The sequence below is a fragment of the Drosophila takahashii genome, chromosome 2R, assembly GCF_030179915.1.
Source record: "Drosophila takahashii strain IR98-3 E-12201 chromosome 2R, DtakHiC1v2, whole genome shotgun sequence".
Taxonomy (NCBI): Eukaryota; Metazoa; Arthropoda; class Insecta; order Diptera; family Drosophilidae; genus Drosophila; species Drosophila takahashii.
In genome coordinates, this window is record NC_091679.1 from 37,856,940 (window position 1) to 37,876,974 (window position 20,035).

Below are 20,035 nucleotides of genomic sequence, written 5' to 3' on the forward strand. Positions count from 1 at the left end.
CACAAAACCTCTTTGTCTTGAAATTTTAATTCGTAATTATTAGTTTTATCTGTTCATGGAAGATCCTAATTATATGTTCCAATTTCATATTTAAGTATTCATCACAAGTTTACACCCACGATCAAAACACACTCGATTTAATTGCTTCGCTTTTGTTTTATATTTCAATTTTCACGTTTTTTTTGTCTCTTTTATTTTCATTATGGAGGCTCTACTAGAACAAAATTATTAAATTATGGGCGATTATGTTACGATTAATTTTGTTTGTTTTCTCCTCGAATTCGTTTTGCAGGTTATGTGAGAATAGTCTTAAGCATTTAAAAAACGACTATACGCTAGGATACGGCATTACAATTAATAAAAGGTTTAGGTTATGAAATATTTATAAACATTTAATGTCATCCTTTATATATGCTTCATGTCGTTCATTTCATATCCTTTACAATGTACAGAAAAACTAACGCAAAGCCATTCAAATCATTTCAATTTTGTTTATCTGCATGTTGCTAAGATCGTTTGCTTTTTCCATTTTCGATTTCCTAGTAAGTATTGTGGCAACTTAAGTGACTAACGATACATACACGAAAAATACATAGTTATCCCCCCAAAGATATACACCCAAACACACTCGCTCTGGCCCGCCCTAGAACTTATTGGCTAAATTGCTTAAGCGCTTAGCATTTTCAGTTGTGTTTTAGTTGATCCTGCTGCCGATGGTCTTGGCTTTATTCCACCGGTGCAATTGTGTCGAGCAGCTTAGTTAAAAAGCGCTCTCAAACAATAAATTTCGACAATTCGCTATCACAAGGAATTTTGATAATTTATGTTTGCCCTTGTTCCTTGATGTGGATGTTGCTTCTGCTGCTGCTACTTCTGCTACTGCTACTGCTGGTTGGTGAGCTCTGGCTTGGTCCTCCGCTGGCTGCTGATCCATTTATGCTGCTCCTCGTTCCATTAAAAGTAATTAAATTCTAATGTAGAACAAAATGGTTAAACGTATCATATATCGAAGCATTTAAGAAATCCGAGTTCTTCTTGGTTTGTTAATATTCTGCTTTACATTTATGACTTTTTCTTTGTTGATTTTTGTTGCTGTTACTGTTGTTGCGGCAAACGCCGGTGCTGATGCTGATATTGATATATATATATTTATATGTGTGGGTTCTATTAATTAGCTATTGAAGAGAGCTTTTGGGAAACTCCATTCACAGTCTTTGATTTAAGGACATCATTTTCATATGAAAAGACCGTTTCCTTGCCGTTTTCGACGACCCTGGAAGTGAATATTGTTTAATAACCATTGAATGTTTATATAAAAAGTCTTCTCGTACCGCTTGGTCATCAGTTTCTTGCCATTGACAAACACCGTCGAGGTGGAGGTGCGCTTGACACCGGCGCTGGGGCCACTGGAGATGTGGGTGACGCCGCTGCTGCCATTGCCGCTGGTCATCGAGGAGAACGAGGTGAAGCCGCTGGTGGGCATGAAGAAGTCCATCATGGAGTAGTTGAGCATGGGAGCCCCGAACGGGCTGGCCAATTTGTGCTGGTGGTGATGATGGTGGCGAGACGCTCCACCGCTGCCGCCATGGCGTCGACTGCTGCTCGAGCCGCTCGTGCTTCCATTCGAATATCCGTTGGCATCTGAAGAAAAACAGCAAAGACTAGTTAACACTTTGTACTAAAGCTTCTTATCGAATAACTTACCTCTGAAAAAGTCGGCGAAGGGCGAGTTGACGCCGAAGAACTCGCGGAACACCTCCTCGGGCGGTCGGAAGACGAACGGAAAGCCGCCCATAATATCGAAGTCATCGAAATCGTGTGTGTTATAATGGTGGCGGGTATGCGAGCGGCTCTGGCCACGTTCACCCAGTCCATCTTTGCCGTACTCGTCGTAGATGCGACGCTTCTTCTCTGTGGAAAACAAATTGAAAAGCAGAGTAAGTCGAGGAAATCAAGAAAATTAAGTGTTATTAGTAATAAACGCTCGAGCTGCGGGGAGTTAGCTTAGATCTAACAAGGAACCAGTGATGGGAGAGGTACTATTTAGTCTTTACCATAGTAAAAAGAGTTATGTTAAATAATTTACAGAAGTGGGATTGAGATTTAAGAACCTCTTTTCAGAAAGTATTTATTATTATTTGTGAAACCCTTTCTTTTAACTGTAATATACGTAAAGTGTATATTTAAAATTCTGTAATTAATCTTTGTAACGAATATAGGCTTTCGTTTTTCTTTCTAAGCAATATAGCAAAATATAGAAGCTTCCCATCACTGCAAGGAACAGCATTTAGTTGCGAAAAAAGAACGGAACAAGAACAGAACAACGTGCGCCAGGATGTCAGTCAGCAAAACGAAAGTAACCATACAATTGCAACTGCCGCTGGCCTTTACCGAACAACTTGTGGAACGGAGTGCCCTCGAAAATGTTGCGGAAGGTGAAGGCCTGGTAGCGGTTGCCGGACCGTCGGCCGGAACCGGATCCGGATCCGTAGCCCGAGCTCGGATAGTATTCGTAGTCGTAGTCCCGACCGTAGGACGATGATCCACCGCTACCACTGCGGTAGCGGGAATAGGAGCTGCTGCTGCTTCCGGTGGCCGAAGATTTGTGCAGCGTGGCACGGGCATCGTAGATCCTGCGCTTACGTGCTAAACACACAATAGAAACTTAGCATTGCTTCCGTTACGACTTACGGATTATCTCGATTTTTTGAATCCCCCTTTTTTTATGTTTACGGGTTCGAAGAAATGGTTGGTTAGATGTGTTCTCTAGTAGAAACTTACCATCGGACAGGACTTCGTAGGCTTCGGACAGCTCGCGGAAGCGTTTGTTGGCTTCATCCAGGTTGTCGGGATTCTTGTCTGGGTGCCATTTCAGTGCTAATTTTCGATATCTGTAAGGGTTAAATAAAGTGATTTAGTAAAATTTATACCCATCTTAAATTCAGATAAGAGTATACTTCATTTCATATTTTTAATCACTGTATCTGTCTTTAAAAGCCCAATTTTTTATACAAATGTATACCCGATTTAAATTCAGATAAGATCATACTAATTTTATATTTTTACTCACTGTATCTTTCTTTAAAAGCCATTGCTTGTATACAAATATTAAAGCATACTCCAAAATGGATCGTTTTTTTAAAAGACCGAGTTGATTAATTACGTTTAAGTTGAAATTCAGAGGAAACGCCAACGGTAAAAGGGGATTCACCCAAATTGGATTCGATTAAGGCAATGTCAGCTCTCGACCGGATATACCACTGAAAGCTTCCCCCCATGGATCCCAATTTATTCGCTTACTTACGCCTTTTTCACTTCACTGTCGGTAGCTGAGCGCGCCACATCCAAAACTTTATAGTAGTCCACCATTTTGGAGATGTGTACTCGACTTCTTGGTGGCTCCTTCTGCGCTTATTTGTTCTGTTTCTCGCTGGGCCAGCAGAAATTGCAATCCAATGCGTTTATTTTTCGGTCGGATCCTCCTCTGGCTTCTGCAAAATATAAACAATTGTAGAGGCGTGTTAGTCGAGGGTTCCCAATACTTATAGATGGGGATTTGAGTGTACCGTTGGGAGCAGTCAGCATTCGACAGAACTGAATTTCGATTTTGTTTTTGATCTTGTTGCAGAAAAAGCAAAGGCGAAATAGAAAAGATAAACAAATAGAGCAACACACACGAATGGGAGTAAAGCAAAGTCAAAGACAGCTTGGTTTGCATGGGCCGCCGACACTTTTCAATTTTTCGAGTTCAATGTCGTTCGAAAACCCCATTATGCCATCGCCCACACACGCAAACTGTGAGAAAGAGAGACCAAGTAAGTACATGGAAAAAAAACCAAAACATTAAAGATCTTAACATAATCATAATATCATAAAATAAACATATGATATTTTTTAGACTTATAGGGCCATAGTTGAGAATGCAAAAAGATTATAAATGAAAAATACAAGTAATATCATTTTGATATCATACAATATGTAGATCAGGTATCGTAGTTAAGAAGCCTAATTTGGATATATTTTATGAATTTTTAAAAATTATTTAGTTTTAAACAAAGTTAAACCTGATTAAAGATTAAAATATCTGAGATTTATTTGAACAATTCACGTATCTTTATTTTCTTTACACGAAGTAGGAGTTTTCTTCCGTGTAGACAGAGAGAGAGAGAGAGAAATATAAGGCGCATGTGTAGGGCGCTCAGTTAGCCGTCCATCAACTTTTGGGGCAAAGTTGCTCAAGCGTTTTCCGCCCCCCTCGCGGATCTCGGAACCCTGATCTCCTATCTCCCCCCACTTTCGTGCAAAATAGTCGCTAATTTTATTTAATTTGTATTGTTGTTGCCGCTCGTTGTCATGCAGCCCCCTTGACACAATTTGGCTTGATTTCATGCGCGAGTGTTTTTTTTATCAAACATTACAGCGGCCAATTGTCTGTTTGTTGGCTGTGGCGGAGGAAAGTGCTTGGCTTGAATTAGCCCTCCGGCCAAGTGACATGACAATTTGCATTTTACACACTCGGCGGCAATCTCAAACCGAAACTGAACTTCAAAACTTGTTGTTCGACTGACCAACATCGATGGGTTGTTGTGTTTATGTTGGTCTTGATGTGGGTTGTATCTTGAGATTCGGTTCTTATGGGCGGTTCACCCGATTTGTTCGTGTTTATATTTTTTTTCTCACATTTTTGTGTGATCTAATTTATGGCTTTCGATGGGGTGCGTGTGCGTAGAGTCACATAAATTTGTCTATTAACACAAAGACAAGCGTTCAAGCAAAATGGATTAAAGATATATACTGTACGTATTCAAATATGTTTATAGATATTATTTTTGATGAACGCACTCAAAACTATAATATTTAAATTCACTCAGTGCACTTGATTATTTCGTTATTTGTAAAATAATTAAAGATTCGTCAGAACTAATTTATTATTTACGAATATTAATTCACATGTATTGTAAGCTGATTAAAATCGTTTCAAGCATTTAAATTAATTCAAGTAACTATTCTTGATTTTTTTTTTATCTCCTATATTTATTTATTGATAATATTTAAAGCTAAGATTTAAAGTTAAAAGACAACGGAAGCAACTAAACATTTTAAGACATTTATTCACTCCAATTTTCGAAATTTAACACAGATTTATCTGTTATTATAAACACTTTTTTTGACCTGGTAAAATAAGAACCCTAAGCCAGGTTCAGGTTCCACCGAGATTTGAACTCGGATCGCTGGATTCAGAGTCCAGAGTGCTAACCATTACACCATGGAACCACCGTATTGGCCCTGGGCCATTTTCCTTTTTCTGGTCGGGAAAATCGCAGTGCGCATGCTGCAAACAGGTGGGAAAGGGATGGCAGATGTGCGGCCTTGGTTACCGTTACAAAGGCAGCTGAACTTTTCAAGGGGCGCGAATTATCGTGCAAGTTCGAATCGCAATACTTTACACTTTCCGTTTCACTTGCTGCATTTCCTCTCGACCAAAATATACCTAAACATTTCTCATTCGTTAGGATTAGTGTTCTCATATGTTGCAACAGATTTAGTACCACCCGAGATTATAAATACAAATCGAAAATGAATTTTGCAGGAAAAAAAAAAAATAATATAAATAAATTTAAATGAATTCCCCTTTTATTTATACAAACATGTTCGAACATATAGATAGCTATAGCGTATATAGAAAAGTAGAGATATAGCCGGGTGTTTGTGTGTGCGTAGTTTATTCGCTTTACGGCCACGAATAGAGTATATACCTGTTGACATATTCGGCAAATTCTAGGTCGTAGGTGTAGGAACTTGTAGCATTGTCTAAAAGCAGCAAATGACGACGACGCCGCGACTGCCGCTGACGTTTCTGCTGGCCAGCCATCCATCCGCATGACACACACGTCAGCGGAGGAGACGGAATCGAGGGGGAGGTGGAGGTGGAGCCAGGTGAGGAGATAGGTGGTCCAAGATGGTATGCCAGGGGGAATGGGGGAATGGGTACAAAGTGGAAGACCTGCTTACTCTGGCTTGGATTTCACTGCCAACCGCCACCGGCTGTGACTCAAGTCGAATGGAATCGGTTGGAATCGAAACACTGGCTATCTGCGAGTCTATATCTCGTGGCAGTCACTCAGCCACTCAGCACCTTGCCATCGTTCTGTGGGCGTCTGCGGCATTTAAGGCATTCGCCGGTTCTTTCAGTTCAGTTATATAGAGGCTAGAAGATTGCCTTGCCTAAATAATGAGATGCAAAAGGTTTAACAGAGCTAATCTCAGCATTATAACTCCTCCTTGCTTTAATAATCCCTCTTACCCCTTAATGGTTTAAAGAAGTAAGTCTTATAATCAGATATGGCTTCCTTTTTATAGTCTTTTGACACTTTACGACTTCATTACCCCGAAAATCAGCTTTAATATAATGTTGTGTGCTGAATTTTAATAGGATATGATGTTGAAGCGTCAATGGACAGAAATATATAACCTTTTCTTTGAATTTCGGTTATGAAATACCTCTTTTAAACTTTAAAAACTCTTTAGAAATAAAATTTAAGTGTACGAGAAAGGATCTAGAGAATGTACAGAAGAGACTCCTCAAATGTAAATTCCTCCTCATTAAGGCAACCCATACAAATACGTCAATCGAAACTGGTTTTTAAATATCAAAACCATTTCATCACGGGGATGATTCACAGTGTGAGAAATTCCGTTACAGATTGTTCTTTACAGAACGGCGTCATAAGTGTAAGGTCACGCAACTGATAAAAAGTGAATTTACTGTTTAAATAAAACCACTTTATAAACTGAATCACTGTTTTGTTCTACTTTGTAAAATCAAATAACATAAAAGCAAATGTTAGTTAGCCATGAGCTCTTTTAATTTATATCGTCTGGGTAAAATTGTAATTTGCAATACAAAGAAGGCTAAAGATACCGGTGCTCAAATTAGTCATATTAGTTAAATATTTATTATGTACAGTAAACGTTCTTTATATTCCCTGTATTATAGCCCATAAAACATTTTTAATTCACTTTGATGTTAGGAATTATGGTTCTTTAAACACTTTTTTTGGGCAAAACTAATTTTTGTCTCTTATGACCAAAAATGTATAACAAATTCCGCAATTAAGACATTTTTAGCCAGAATATTTACTGTATTTATTTTTCTGTGTAGCCCACATTATTTACCTCCACTCAGCACAGTGTTTATTTATTTATTTACCCGTATCGTATCGGATTCAAGCAGCTTTAATCACAAACTCGAGGGACTCCACATGCGACAAGTGTGTTTGGCGAAGACGGCAAAAACAACGTTGGGGAGCTGCCTACATGGAGCAGCTTTAAAGTTTAAACCTGAAGTCACTCCAAAAATTATGTATGCGTTTAGTCTGCGGTCTGCAAAAAGCCGATGATTGTTGTTGTTTTTATCGCTGCGGAGGCTTTCTTGTTGTTTTTGTTTATGCAAATTACATCACTGAGATTTTCCTCACACTTTTCAATTTGTTGTCGCTTCGATTAAACTTGAATTGTGTCACCGCATTGATGATAAGCAAACAACAAGGCGGAGAAACAGCGATAAAGTTGGATAAAGGTGGGGAGGGAGGTGAGAGGAGGAGAAGGTATCAACAGTTGGTTGCGTGCTGTCTTCTTCGTATCTCTTTCTTTTTTTTTTGTTACATGGGAGATGGTTTTTGGTGCTAATTTTGCCATAACCTACATACACATTTGTACTTCTTGCTTGCAATTACACACAATCACACGAAATCAAACACACACACATCCACGCAATCTAGCATGCGATAAGAAAACGCTGCGCATTTATATATGTACATATGAGCTTGTTGGAAAGTCACGCAATGAGCGATGCACTCGCACTTTTTTATTATTTATATTTACATCGGTCGCTTTTAACCAGCAATGGCCAATCTCGTTTTTAACTTAATGCTACGTTTGTACTGCGAGTCGAAGCTGCACATTATAAAACAAAAACACGGAAAACGCAGCGAGTTAAAAAATGTTAAATTAACAAAAAAAACTTTTGCAGCCGTCCGCGGCAATGAATCGTTGAGAATTGAATGCAAAGCCAGAAAAAACTCGCAGATCAGACGCGAGAGAGAGAGAAACCAGCTGACGGCATTGCCATGCTTTAATTTCTGTGTTGTTGTGGGGGAGCAAAAGCCAAAGAGAGAGTGGGAGAGAGAGAAGTTGATTCCCCACCCTTTGTTATTGTTGTTATTGTTGTACCCCACCGGAAGTTGTTACGCCGATTCTGGCAAAAAGCGTTATCTCCTCGCTATCATTTATCTTTCGGGCGCTTTCCTTATCAGCGAGTGCCGTAAATTAAAGGCTGATCAGTTGGTTTTATTGTTCCACCGGTTAAGTCCCCTTTTCCAACGTGATTCATCTTCCAGTTTCCGCCGAAAGCGTTTCACCTTCGCCTAGACTCATTCCCATATTGATTGGAAATCTGAATAATGAGCCATGTTTATTTAAATAAAGATGAGTTTTATGACCAAAGTTTATAACGTTATAAAGGCGACCGAGCGGAGCCGAATGTAACGACAACAAATTTAAATATTTAATTTTAGAACTCTCACAGCACGAGTCGTTGACGCCGGTCGACAGTGGTTGACATTATGGTAGACAATACTTAGTGGATCTTTTAAAAATAAAAGTTTGAAATCAAGATAAACTCTTCTCAAAATAATAGGATTTTTCCAAACTAGAGTGAATGGCCAAAAATGAAACCTTAGCCTAAGAGATACTAAGAGATATAACTCATAAACTTTCACTAGTCATTTGCATTTCCTGAAAATCCTAAATCCTACGACTTTTGACCCACTGTGCCGAGACAACAGCAGGTGGTGGATGAAAACCGGGGGAGGTGAGCGAAATGTTGTGCGAAAAATGTTGAAAAGTTTATAAATTGAAATTTTTATATAGCACCACACAAAACCCAACACAGATATTTTGGATGTGTGGGAATTTATTTTTAGTTGGGTGGGAAGAGCGAATTGGTCATAAGTATTGCGGAAGAAAAATATTAATGCAGAGCAGAGAAAACCAAAACATTGACGTGTTTTTGCGGGCTAGGAAAATGAGAGAAATTGGAACAGGGGGTAAATGGTCAGTAATTATTACGGGAAAATAACACAAATTAGACAGGCAGGGAAACAAAACGGCAAAGGAAAGTGCCCGAGAGCAGAGAAAATAAAGCAAACAAAAGGGAAGCCAAGGTGGAAATTCGCCAAATTGCACAATTCAAGGAAAGAGAGGGAAAAACTGGCGGGGACAATGCAATGCCATGTGAAGCAATCGGCATAAGACCTGAGAAAAGCCACAGACAAGACCTAGAAATAGAAACGTGGGCGTGGGAATCCATCTATTTATAAGTTCCATGCCCGCAGCTTTTCCCCCCTACAACATGAAAAGTGTTGTAAGTGTTACAACAATAACAAAGTCGAATGCTGATTCATCCACAGCTGGCGGTTCCCCGCTGGCCAAATGATTTTTAATAGACTCACTTGGAACTGTTGTAATACCATCAAATCTATTGGATATTTAGCCCAGGGGGCCTTCCCCCTAGTTTTTTTTTTTTGGCATCACTGCACCATATTCGAATCTGTATCTAATCAAAGGTCTTTCTCACCCTGCGTTTGCTTGTTCGCCGCATAAATAAAAAAATCATTTCAATGTAAATTTCGAAATGATCTGTGTAATTTTTGTGGCCACTGTTGGATTTCTGCGGTTCCAGAACTGAAGAGGGAGGTGCGGATATGTTCTATGGGCGAGGTCTGCGGTCATGTTTGGTTCATTTGGCTTTTTAGGTCTATAGAGGGCATTACATTGACTTTTTGGGGCTTACCCAGGGCAGAAAAACAAAATTGACACGCCCTTAATGTCCCGATTTTTTACAAGGGGAATAAAAAACCATTGATTTACAAGAAGTTCATCAATAAAAATCTATATTTGTGTCAAACTATATTTATTTGGTTACTTGTTAAAACAGCTATTGATATAGCAAATTTGCCATCTTAATAAAAGCTAGCGAATTCCTACAAACTGATTGTGAAGATATAACAGATTCTTGCTAAAAGAGATACTCGAAAGAATATGTAAATATTTTGCTAAAGAGCTTCCTTCTTGTTTATGCATGATGTCGGATAAATATTTGCCGGCAGTCAAGAAGTTGAAGCGCCCTCTGATCTAATACAATCATGCCTTATGTGTAAATCCTTCTTTATAGAGTCTACCGACTCACCCCGTTTGTGCGGGTGTATAAAAACGATCGTGTCCGAGTCATGCAGTCATAAAACACCAAAAACTAAATAAGGCAAGTCGAGTTTAATACCAATATCGCCCGACGGCGCTCGGTCACATAAAAACTACCCACCATCGATCGAGAAATAAACCTGTAGCCCCAGATCAGACAGACAGCCGGTGGTGATGATCTCAATGTACGACGCTTGATTTGTGGAATCATCGCAGCAACTAAGAAGACCCGACATCTCTCTTCACGGGTTCAACGCTTCCTCGTGCGATATATACATAAATCTAAGCCACAACTGATAGCCATCTCCTCTGTCCATCCAGAGCTACTGTGCAACTATTGCACCGAAAGAAATTGGACTGTACATGACTTAGCTCATGTCGTTTATAATAATCAGAAAGAACGGACTTTATAATATTAGGAACTTTTTTAACTTCAGATGCATCCATTTGATTGTACATGATTTGGATCATATCATTTATAATAATATGAATGTAATTATATAATTGTAACAATCCTTAAATTATTAGGAACTTTTTAAACTTATTTCAAGTACAATATGAATGTTAGAAAAAATATTAATTGTTATTTTCAGTGAACTGCACACTGCATACTGCATCTAGATCAAGTCCGGTAGACAATGGACTTCAACTGGATGCATCCACTGACTCAAAGTCAAGCCTGGCTGCTTGCTTTTGTGTGTTTTTTTGTTGAGTTTGCAACTTTGAGCGTATGTTGCATTGACAATGAAGTTATTAAAGCGCAAAACCACAGCCAACCACCTGCGGCTATTTTTCTTTTAGTCGGTTTTGGGGCGGAAACATGTGAAATATAAAAAACGAACTCGGTTGGCCAACATAAACGTCTCGTCAGCCCACTCCATAAATCCACCTGATACTAAACAAAGTTTTTTATTAGCGAAAGTAGGAAACCGAGTAGCCGAGACCCCCATCAACACAATTCAACTCCTTAATTAAAGGGCAGCATGATTGATCGCTTTAATTGGAGTTTTGTTTTGACTCGAGTTGCTCAATTTGTAGCAAGTAGCTATATTTCCCCATTAGATAAACCACAAAGCCAGACAAAAAGTCGGGGAGAAAACGTATTGGCCCACGAAGATGGGTTTCTACACAAACTAACCAAGTTAACCTGATATGTGTGTGTTTAGCCACAGGTGTTCACTATTCCTAAGAGCCGCCAGTCACGTAAAGATTTTAGTGTCTGCCGTTTGCCGGATGACATTACTTTTTCAAGTTAAGTGGCAATTCTAGTTATAAATAATGCCAAATTAATTTGTTAGCTCAATAAAATGTTTAAATTAAACTTTAAAGCAGCAATATAAGCTACAAAAATAAGATGAGAGGTTTTGTTTAATAACATAATAAAAGATTATTATCTATCAGTTTTAAAATTACTCTGAGATGCTCATATAAATATAGTATATACCGCTTAAACTCCAATAAAAGCTAAGTCATTAATTAATTTTAATACTATACATCTTCTATGACGACTAGAAAACAATTTACAAACATCAGAAACTTCTTAAGACCCCACTTAAACTTTTCCACTCTTCTTTATTACTTCATCAAAACTTTGGAAACACTCTTGAATTTCCAGGCACCCAACTCGGAGTCCAACAAACTTTGGGGTCAACCGGCAGCAGTGACGATGAGACTTTCTGAGTTGCTTGCTCAGCTGAAATGAAATGAAAAATTCGAGGCAGACGCCGCGTCGTCGTAGGCTGTTTTTTTTTTTTTATCCGAGGTTTATGGTCTCCACTTGGACTTGGTCAGTTCGAAATGGGCCTCTGCGTCCCAGTTTAAGACCCTGCCCCAATGATCTCTGACGCTCACGCTCAACAAAGTCTTTTTATAGTTACGGCTCCGCTTTTTTTTGTGTGGGTTTATTTGCTTTAGTAATTATTATAAATAGTTGGGAATTAAAGCCATCTAGCAAAATGAAAGCTGAGAGATGGCGCCCGCAGTGAAAAACCGACTGGCAAGTGGCCAAACGAGACCAATTTCCAAAGCAATTTAGTTTAATTGAATGCAATAATCATAAAAACTAAGGAGAGCGCCAGGCCAAGGCAGTAAATTTGTAATTGAGAAGTAATTGCTTGTCGCGCAAAAAGGTAATTTTATTTAATCCACATTGTTGATAGGCGCGTTTAGGCCACTCCACTTTAAATGGAAGCTGCAACGTTAAGTGATGGTGCAAAATGCCTTTTAGCCACTTTGGCTTTTTCTTTTCTTTAGCCAATTTGCAATGAAGAATCACGCCTGAGACCGCGACATTGAACGTGACTCAGGGGTAAAAAGCATCTCAGAAATGACACGCAAATCGGAGCGAAAAAGTTGAGTTGGCAAATTAAATATATGGCCAAGAGAACAATGCGAATTCATATAAGTTATTATAAAATCTCCTGTCTGTTGCTTTAGAGCCAGTTTCAGACAAAAGATACTTGGACTGACGCATCATCGCTTGCCTCTAATTAATGGAAATAGATACAGCCAGAGATACAGATACAAAGAGCTGAGGCAACTCTCAGTCTCAGTCGAACAGCTGCGCCCCATTGAAGACCTTCGCTCTTCGGCTTGGCTTTACTCGGAAATCGAATCGAATCCAATTCATATCCCAGTACACAGATCCATTTGATGCGTAACACGCGCCAGCTTTTAACGCTCTATAATACGAATAATACGAAGTACAGCGGTATATCGTGCTAAGGTTGAATTTAGTGGAGAGCTGCAAATGAATTCGATCGGAAAGCAAAGCCAGAGCAAGGCTGCTAATGAGCCAAGTCCACTGGAAATATGACTGCCGGTAATCATCAGGTTGCAATGCCAAATTCTTTCGAATTTCAAGGGAAGATTCTGGCGGTGAAGTAAATCAAGCTAAGCACAAAAATACGTATATGTACGAGCGAAGCTTTAAAAGAGCTACATAAGCACAAAGTATTTAAATGACATCATTTTCGGTTGTTAAGTAAGAAGTTTGGGTACTCAAAAATAGATGCTGTTTGATGCGAGTCTTTAATTAAATTAAAATTTTTTCTAATGTCTGCGTTTTATAAATCTTCTGTAATAAATTCATCATCGATCCAGTTCATTACCCCTGCTGCTTCGAAAGGCCTAACGAGCTCCACCAGGTCTTAACCCAATAAATAAATTATATTTTCTGGGGCCCGAGACACGTGTAAGCGATAATGGGCCCTAGGCTTTCCCACACAATCCCCGGAGGGAGAAAGCATTAACTCTGCAACATGGAGATGGACACGGGATATGATTATGGTATGATGGCATGATGGCTGTATCTGCGGCTTAGTGGATGCAATCTCTCCAAAACTCTTGAACGGACAACAAGTGCCGCTCATTAGGCGGACCGCAAACAAGGCGAACCGGTTGATTTAAATAGCCGGAGATGGAGATGAAGCTGCAGACGAGGCCGCAACCGAAACCAAAGCCGAGAAGACGCAATGATTGATTTACCAGGCACAGTTAGTTAGTAAATTAAACGAACTGAAATTTACAAGAGAGGATTTATCGGTGGATCCAATCCACAGTTTCAATGACGCTGACAGGCAACAATTTTTATGTGCGCTTCAAGTGCATCCGGACATTCATTCATTTATCTTCATGGGCCCCAACGATTCAAAGAGAAAAACAAAATCGCCTCAATAGTAAAATACCCGTTTTTGGTAATTAATGAAAAATCATCAGCCGAGTAAATGGAGCGGCTTGAATGGCTCTCAGATTAGCTAAAGAGCTGAGCACCACATCGAATTAAGCCCAATAAGGTAATGCATTTGCGATATGCCGGAATCGACTTGAATGCTCGCTTTTCACTTAAGAAAATAAAAGAATACGCTTCACTCGGTTCGAAAAGAGGTTGGAAATTCCTTATTGCGCTCGGTTTCCATTGTTTACAATTAATTTCCACTCTGGCTCATTGTCTAAATTCCAATTGATTTGTATTGATTGATATACCAATCGATTGAAGGTGTGTGCACAGCGACCTAGTTAGCTTTGTAGAAGAGGATTTTGCACACCATTGGAATTCTTTCGAGTCTTTTATAATTATAATCCTAGTTTTATCTTTTACTGCATTTCCTCTTGGGCGAACCTTTATTTCTCTACCAGCTCTTTGGGCTAAATCTGGATGATAAATCGGCTATAGATTTTTCGTCCGTTCCATTTTCACCGAGCCAATCAATTTCATGTGCCATGGGCGCAGTTTGTTTAATTAACCAGTGCCTGCAATTTCCACAATGACTTTTGGCGCTTTTCATTCCGCCAGTTTGCCAGTTTGCGCTGCCATTGCTGTCGAGTGTGACTTCTCAAGCGTGTGACCGGAGGTGAAATTTTTATTTCTGATTTTTTGGCATTAGGCCCGCGAACCAAAAAAGCCGGGCTGGCTGAGGCTGAATAGCCGACTATGCGATGGCGATAAATGTGCGGAGATACGTTTCAGACCGCGTCGCGTCGTCTGGCCGCTTTAAATGGACAACTGGGAGTGGGTCACAGCTGCAGCTGGGGATCTTTGGATCTGCGGTGCAGCCTGCGGCTCGCCGAGGCAAACGGAGCGATTATAGGGACCCAGACGACTTGGGACTAAGCCTTCCACAAAACCAGTTTGTCTTTCCAGCCAGACTCTCCAGCGATTGGCGGCGTTTTCGATTCCTTCTTTCGGAGCGTTAATATTTCAATTTATTTATTGGACATGCGTCTTCCAGCATCGCATCGTTCTTCGAACACTTTCTTTATATTCGTTTATATCTACATGTGTCGTGTCTTGACCAGAAACCCCAATATCTTGGTCTTGGACCCGCAAGCACGCAAAGCCGGACCAAAATGTGTGTCAATGGCCTTTGGGGGCCCTTCTTTTTATTATTTTGTTGTTTCTTTTTGGGGGCGGGGGCACAAAGTCTGGGGCGTGTCCCATGCGGATTTTCACCGAAATGAAAATTAAGAGTGAAAACGGTTTGGGTTTCTGTATTTCTGTGTTTCTTTTTTTGCAACAAACAAAGCGAAAGAGGTGTGTACGCTGCCGATTCCAACTGCAGGCCATGCATGACCCTCTCGTATTAGTGTCCCATCCTCTAGCCGCCCGATTGTCATGCTAAATGGGTGAAGTGAAACTACGACTGCGATTTCGGACTGGCGGGAGCATTGGCCAACTCCCCAAAAGAGCCATTGCCTGTTTTCAGCTTTTTCTTCTCCTACTGTCAACTGTCAAACGAAATTTACACGTTTTCCATCCCAGCTGCACCTCACGAAAGTCGAGACCTGAACAAAGAAATGGGGAGTGCGTGAGGCTCTCTTAACTGATTGATTGTTTTCGTAAAGTTTGCATGTTAATTGCCTTTATGGTGGCGATAGACGACAAAGCACACTTAAAAGTCTGGAGACCCATTACCGAGTTCATTGGAATTTTCCTTTTATTTTATCAGTCGTGTCAGTCCGACTCATTTTCTACAAATTAACATGAAAAGCAGTCACCATGGCAAAGACAATGGTAGTGAAACAAGCGGTGTCTACATTTAATATACATAAATTCTATACTGTGTGTGTTGGCAGAGCGCAGGAAGATCACTGCTTTACAATGAATAAACCTTTTATGTTATATATTGACTTACGAGAACTTGTAAACTACAACGACTTTAACCTTTCTTAAGTATTCTATCGTCATTCAAAATAAGTTTGAGAAGGTTAAGCAATATCATCCTCTGAAGGCAGAACGGAAATGGTCGAGGCTGCCCCAACAATTCAATTAAGCCAGCTCCTCTTGCAGATCTGAACGAACGGGCTCCTACCTGCTGGCCCGGCTGGCTGATGAGAATTGAAAACAAAATAAAGCAAAACAAACAGAGCTTAGACAACTCACAACAAACAATGCGGTCGTTGGACGCGCAGGCGCGCAGCGGGGGCGGTTAATATGCAGCCAGCGTAGCAGGAAAGTCGGGTGAGCAAGTCGGAGATATATACCCATACCCATATCCAAGCCTTATAGACAGCAGCAGCAGCTGGCGTCTTTCATTCTTGCTGTCGCTCAACTGATCAACTGGTTTATTTAACAATAAAAACAAAGCTCAGGCGGCGTTGGCGTTACTTTAACGTTTAACAGAAACCAAAAAGTTGCCGTCTTTTTTGTTGCTTCTCTCACACGCTGCCATCGCATCGATTGTCGGGGCTTGGCTTTCTTTGAGGAAAAAATAAAATAAAAAACATACTCGCATAGAAACTATAAAAAATGGTAATTTGTACGCTTTACCTTTTTCTCCGCTTCTTGCTCAATCGTACGTCTCACACGCGCTTCTAATGCCTGGATAGTATCCAGTGGATACGATACCTAAGCTCGTTCATGATGATGATGGCATATAAAAAGCTACACGAGTTTTTCAATTGACTTGGAAAGTGGCAAGCAACTGGCGGCGTGCATCGAATGGGGCGGACACCAGCGAAAAGTGGGCGTGTTGGGCAACAACAATGGCCCACTGTTTTTGGCTCTCGGCTTTGCCACACTTTTGATGAATTAGCCGTTTTTTCCATCGAGTGTCGGGGGCTTGGAAAATTGAGTTGCAGCTGCGGCACTTGATGGAAAACGCTGGCAGGGGGCCGAGGAAGTTCATTGAGCCGGATCATACCCAGCTGAGACTCATTAAAACACCACTTGAACCACGCTTCGTGTTATACCGCCTCTAAGTGCAGGTCAATAAGTGGAGTTGTTGTCTGATTTTCGACTCCAAGCCTATTGATGACTTTGTGCGATGCCGTTGGACAGAAGTGGGAGAGAGAGCTTGATTGATGGGCCTTGTAAAGCAGGGTAATTGATTTAATTACAAAAAAGAAACATAAAAAAAGTACTTCCCATACCGGGAATCGAACCCGGGCCTTCTGGGTGAAAGCCAGATATCCTAGCCACTAGACCATATGGGATATGCTCTTCTTTCTTCCAACTTATATAATGATGCTGGCCTCCACCTACTTGCAAATAGTACACTCAAGTATTCTACCAGGAATTTTGTGCCTTGTTAAATATGAAATTAAAAATAGATATTTTCCACAAGAGACTTTGTGACTTGTTCTAAGGGCAGACTAAGTGCACACTTTAGCCGCCGTTCAAGCAAGTCCCATATTGTCTAGTGGTTAGGATATCCGGCTCTCACCCGGAAGGCCCGGGTTCGATTCCCGGTATGGGAAACTTTTTTGCTTCCCTTTGTTTTTTTTTTTTGTATTTAAAATTATGTTTATTTAATTGTATGTTTTAAAACACAGTTTTGCATGAACTTATAGAAGCAAAAAAACAATTAAAAACGGCAGCAAAGCAAGCTAAGGCAAACGTTTCAAACGTTTGCGAACAAAACGAGTCTTTGCTGCTTGCCATTCAGCCTCCCATATGGTCTAGTGGCTAGGATATCTGGCTTTCACCCAGAAGGCCCGGGTTCGATTCCCGGTATGGGAAGTACTTTTTTTTTTTTTTTATTACTTATTTTTAATTGTTTTTTTTTATTAGTAAAGGATAAACTTATGTTTGTTGATAACCCAAATCGAAACACATTAAAAATGGATTTTTCCCGTCAACCACCAATGCGGATGCTAATCGTATTGCAATAATGCCTATCGGTAATTACTGAATTTATAGTTGTTTTGGCTTTTCTCGTGTGCTTTATTTTTATTTCTCCTTCTCAATTGCATAGCGCCACCCAATTGATGCCAATCGGACACGCTACGAAATAATTTGAGCACTTTTTGAGGGGAAAGAAATGCCGTTGCTTTTTGTTGGGCCAAGATGTCAATTGTTGATGCCTGTGCTTATAGAGAGAAAAAAAAAAAACCAAGGAGGAAAAAAAAACGGGTTTGTTAACGACGGGCAAAAGCTCAAAGAGCCAGAGTACTTAACTTTTGTTAAACCGAAAATTAGGCATGCCCAGCATTGCAACATATACTGGAAACAACAGCAACAACGACAATAGCCTGCCGCAAAACGTGTGGCAAGCGAATGGCAACAACAATAAAATAGACACAATGCCTTGACTGAGTTTTTAACGTTTTTTTCTGATTTTCTTTTTTTCTGTAGATACGGAAAATTGCTTTTTCATTGTTGCAGAAACCAATGTTTGCCTGTTGTTGCTTTGCTAGATATTTACAAGCTGACTTGGCAAACGGAAAATCAATTTTTAATTGCAACAAATTTGAGAGAGCTAGAGCTGCGGGACAGGCAAATTGCGAGCTGGCCAAAAAAGGCAAATTAACGTTAACGTGAACGAAAACAATTGGCATTTTGAGTCAGAAACGAGTTTAACGGTATCGAGCGGCAGCTGGCTGCATTATCTTTTGAGGAAACGCGCCGAAACATGTCAAAGGGGGACAGCAACAATATGTCAAAATCTCGATGAGCAGCGCAATGAACCGTTGTAATTAGCATACGGCCGTGTGCGTGCGTGCAACAGAGAGGACAATAGAGGCACTTTCGATTATTGAACTTGTCAAATTCCCTGCTCATTTTGTTTATTATTTCGATTTTCTGCTTACCTTTTCGTTTAGCGATGTTTTTAGCTGAAAATCTTCTCCTTCCTGGTGGTGCCAAACCGAAAAACAAGCGAACAATTAATTTCATTAGAAGTATCTAACAAATGCGAATTCAACACGATATAGTAAAACTACAAAAAAGTGTCTGTAAACAAGATAAGCAACACGGCGCGGGAGAGAGAGAGGGGGCACGAGAGAGAGAGGGAACCGAGAGAGACGCAAGTTGTTGACGGAAACTCCTGTCGCAGCAGCAACAACAAAAATAACACGGCGACATTTACAGGCGCTTTATTGATTTTTTACAAAACAACTAATCGGGCAAGAAGCGTGCCATTTGTATTTCCATTTGAAATTCGCTTTTCAGCTTACTTTCGCAATTATTTTATGCACAGAAAAACAGAGCACAAAAGAATTTTGCACACCAGCACAAGCTCAAACACACACCCACACACACACGCGCCGCGACTTCAATGTCAACTTCACTTCTTTTTATTTAATTGCTTGCCTTTGTGCTTTTCGATCTTTTTTTAAATATTTAGCGGGCAACTAGCTGCACTCGAATTACCCGTCAATCTGCACAAATCCACGCGCTAGCAGGTCGAAGAACACACAATCATCCGCTACTTCACTTTTGGCCAAGCGCGCTTTTTCCACAGCTGTTTACCTTATAAACGATACAACGATAGCGATAGCATGAACTTCGATTCGCCAGCCTATCGGTTTTGTCCAGGGAGGTGTGCAACTAGTTCTGCCAATCGAACTAGTTCGTAATGCGAAGTGATTCAAAAATAAACCGAAATTTAAATCTGAAAATTAAACCGTTATCCAATAGAAGAGAATTTTAAATTTCACCAATATTTAGTAGAGAACATGTGTGCAATCGGCGAAGACTAAGACTTTTAAATGGATAATATACCCAAAGCAACTTGTCCTTGTGAGGGAACAAAAAAGATAACCAAGACCAGAATGCTACAATTTAAGAATAATAATGAGAAAAACAAGGTAACCAGAAACAAAAGAACCTTTCTTAAGAAAATTGTCAACGTATTTTATAAGTAAACAATATAGGAAGAATTATGCAGATATTGTAGCAGTTTTCTACTGAAGTTGTTTTTACATGTCAAATTACATTACATTCTACAAGTTCAAGAAAAATATCTTTGCGGTTTATTTTGAATTAATGTTGGCGATTCATCCTTTGCTTTTTGCGTTTGATTACAATGAAATAAAATTGTTCTGCGAAAACTAA

The 20,035-nt window shown here is 39.9% G+C and overlaps 1 protein-coding gene, 1 long non-coding RNA gene and 4 other non-coding genes across 9 annotated transcripts; 3 read left to right on the forward strand and 3 right to left on the reverse strand.

The window, feature by feature from the left end:
• Positions 1 to 371: 371 nt before the first annotated feature.
• On the reverse strand, positions 372 to 19,442 carry mrj (DnaJ heat shock protein family (Hsp40) member B6 mrj). 4 transcript variants are annotated; one of them, XM_017154769.3, is made up of 7 exons: positions 19,352 to 19,442; positions 18,790 to 18,831; positions 3,305 to 3,491; positions 2,782 to 2,891; positions 1,705 to 1,911; positions 1,332 to 1,641; positions 372 to 1,273 (listed from the first exon to the last, which is right to left on the reverse strand). In XM_017154769.3, the coding sequence occupies exons 3-7, from the start codon at positions 3,367 to 3,369 to the stop codon at positions 1,168 to 1,170; spliced, it is 798 nt and encodes a 265-aa protein (XP_017010258.1). In that variant the 5' UTR covers positions 3,370 to 3,491; positions 18,790 to 18,831; positions 19,352 to 19,442; the 3' UTR covers positions 372 to 1,167. The 4 variants fall into 4 exon arrangements, with proteins under 4 accessions (XP_017010258.1, XP_070068771.1, XP_070068770.1 ...); XM_070212670.1 differs by lacking the exons at positions 18,790 to 18,831; positions 19,352 to 19,442 and adding an exon at positions 7,885 to 8,026; XM_070212669.1 differs by lacking the exons at positions 18,790 to 18,831; positions 19,352 to 19,442 and adding an exon at positions 7,211 to 7,366.
• Positions 5,203 to 5,274, reverse strand: TRNAQ-CUG (transfer RNA glutamine (anticodon CUG)). The gene has a single exon. It is a non-coding gene; the product is annotated as a tRNA-Gln (tRNA).
• On the reverse strand, positions 17,122 to 17,193 carry TRNAE-UUC (transfer RNA glutamic acid (anticodon UUC)). The gene has a single exon. It is a non-coding gene; the product is annotated as a tRNA-Glu (tRNA).
• On the forward strand, positions 17,386 to 17,457 carry TRNAE-CUC (transfer RNA glutamic acid (anticodon CUC)). Its single transcript has one exon. It is a non-coding gene; the product is annotated as a tRNA-Glu (tRNA).
• Positions 17,619 to 18,180, forward strand: LOC138912313 (uncharacterized). The gene is made up of 3 exons (XR_011417836.1): positions 17,619 to 17,710; positions 17,771 to 17,880; positions 17,955 to 18,180. It is a non-coding gene; the product is annotated as an uncharacterized lncRNA (long non-coding RNA).
• On the forward strand, positions 17,648 to 17,719 carry TRNAE-UUC (transfer RNA glutamic acid (anticodon UUC)). The gene has a single exon. It is a non-coding gene; the product is annotated as a tRNA-Glu (tRNA).
• Positions 19,443 to 20,035: the final 593 nt, after the last annotated feature.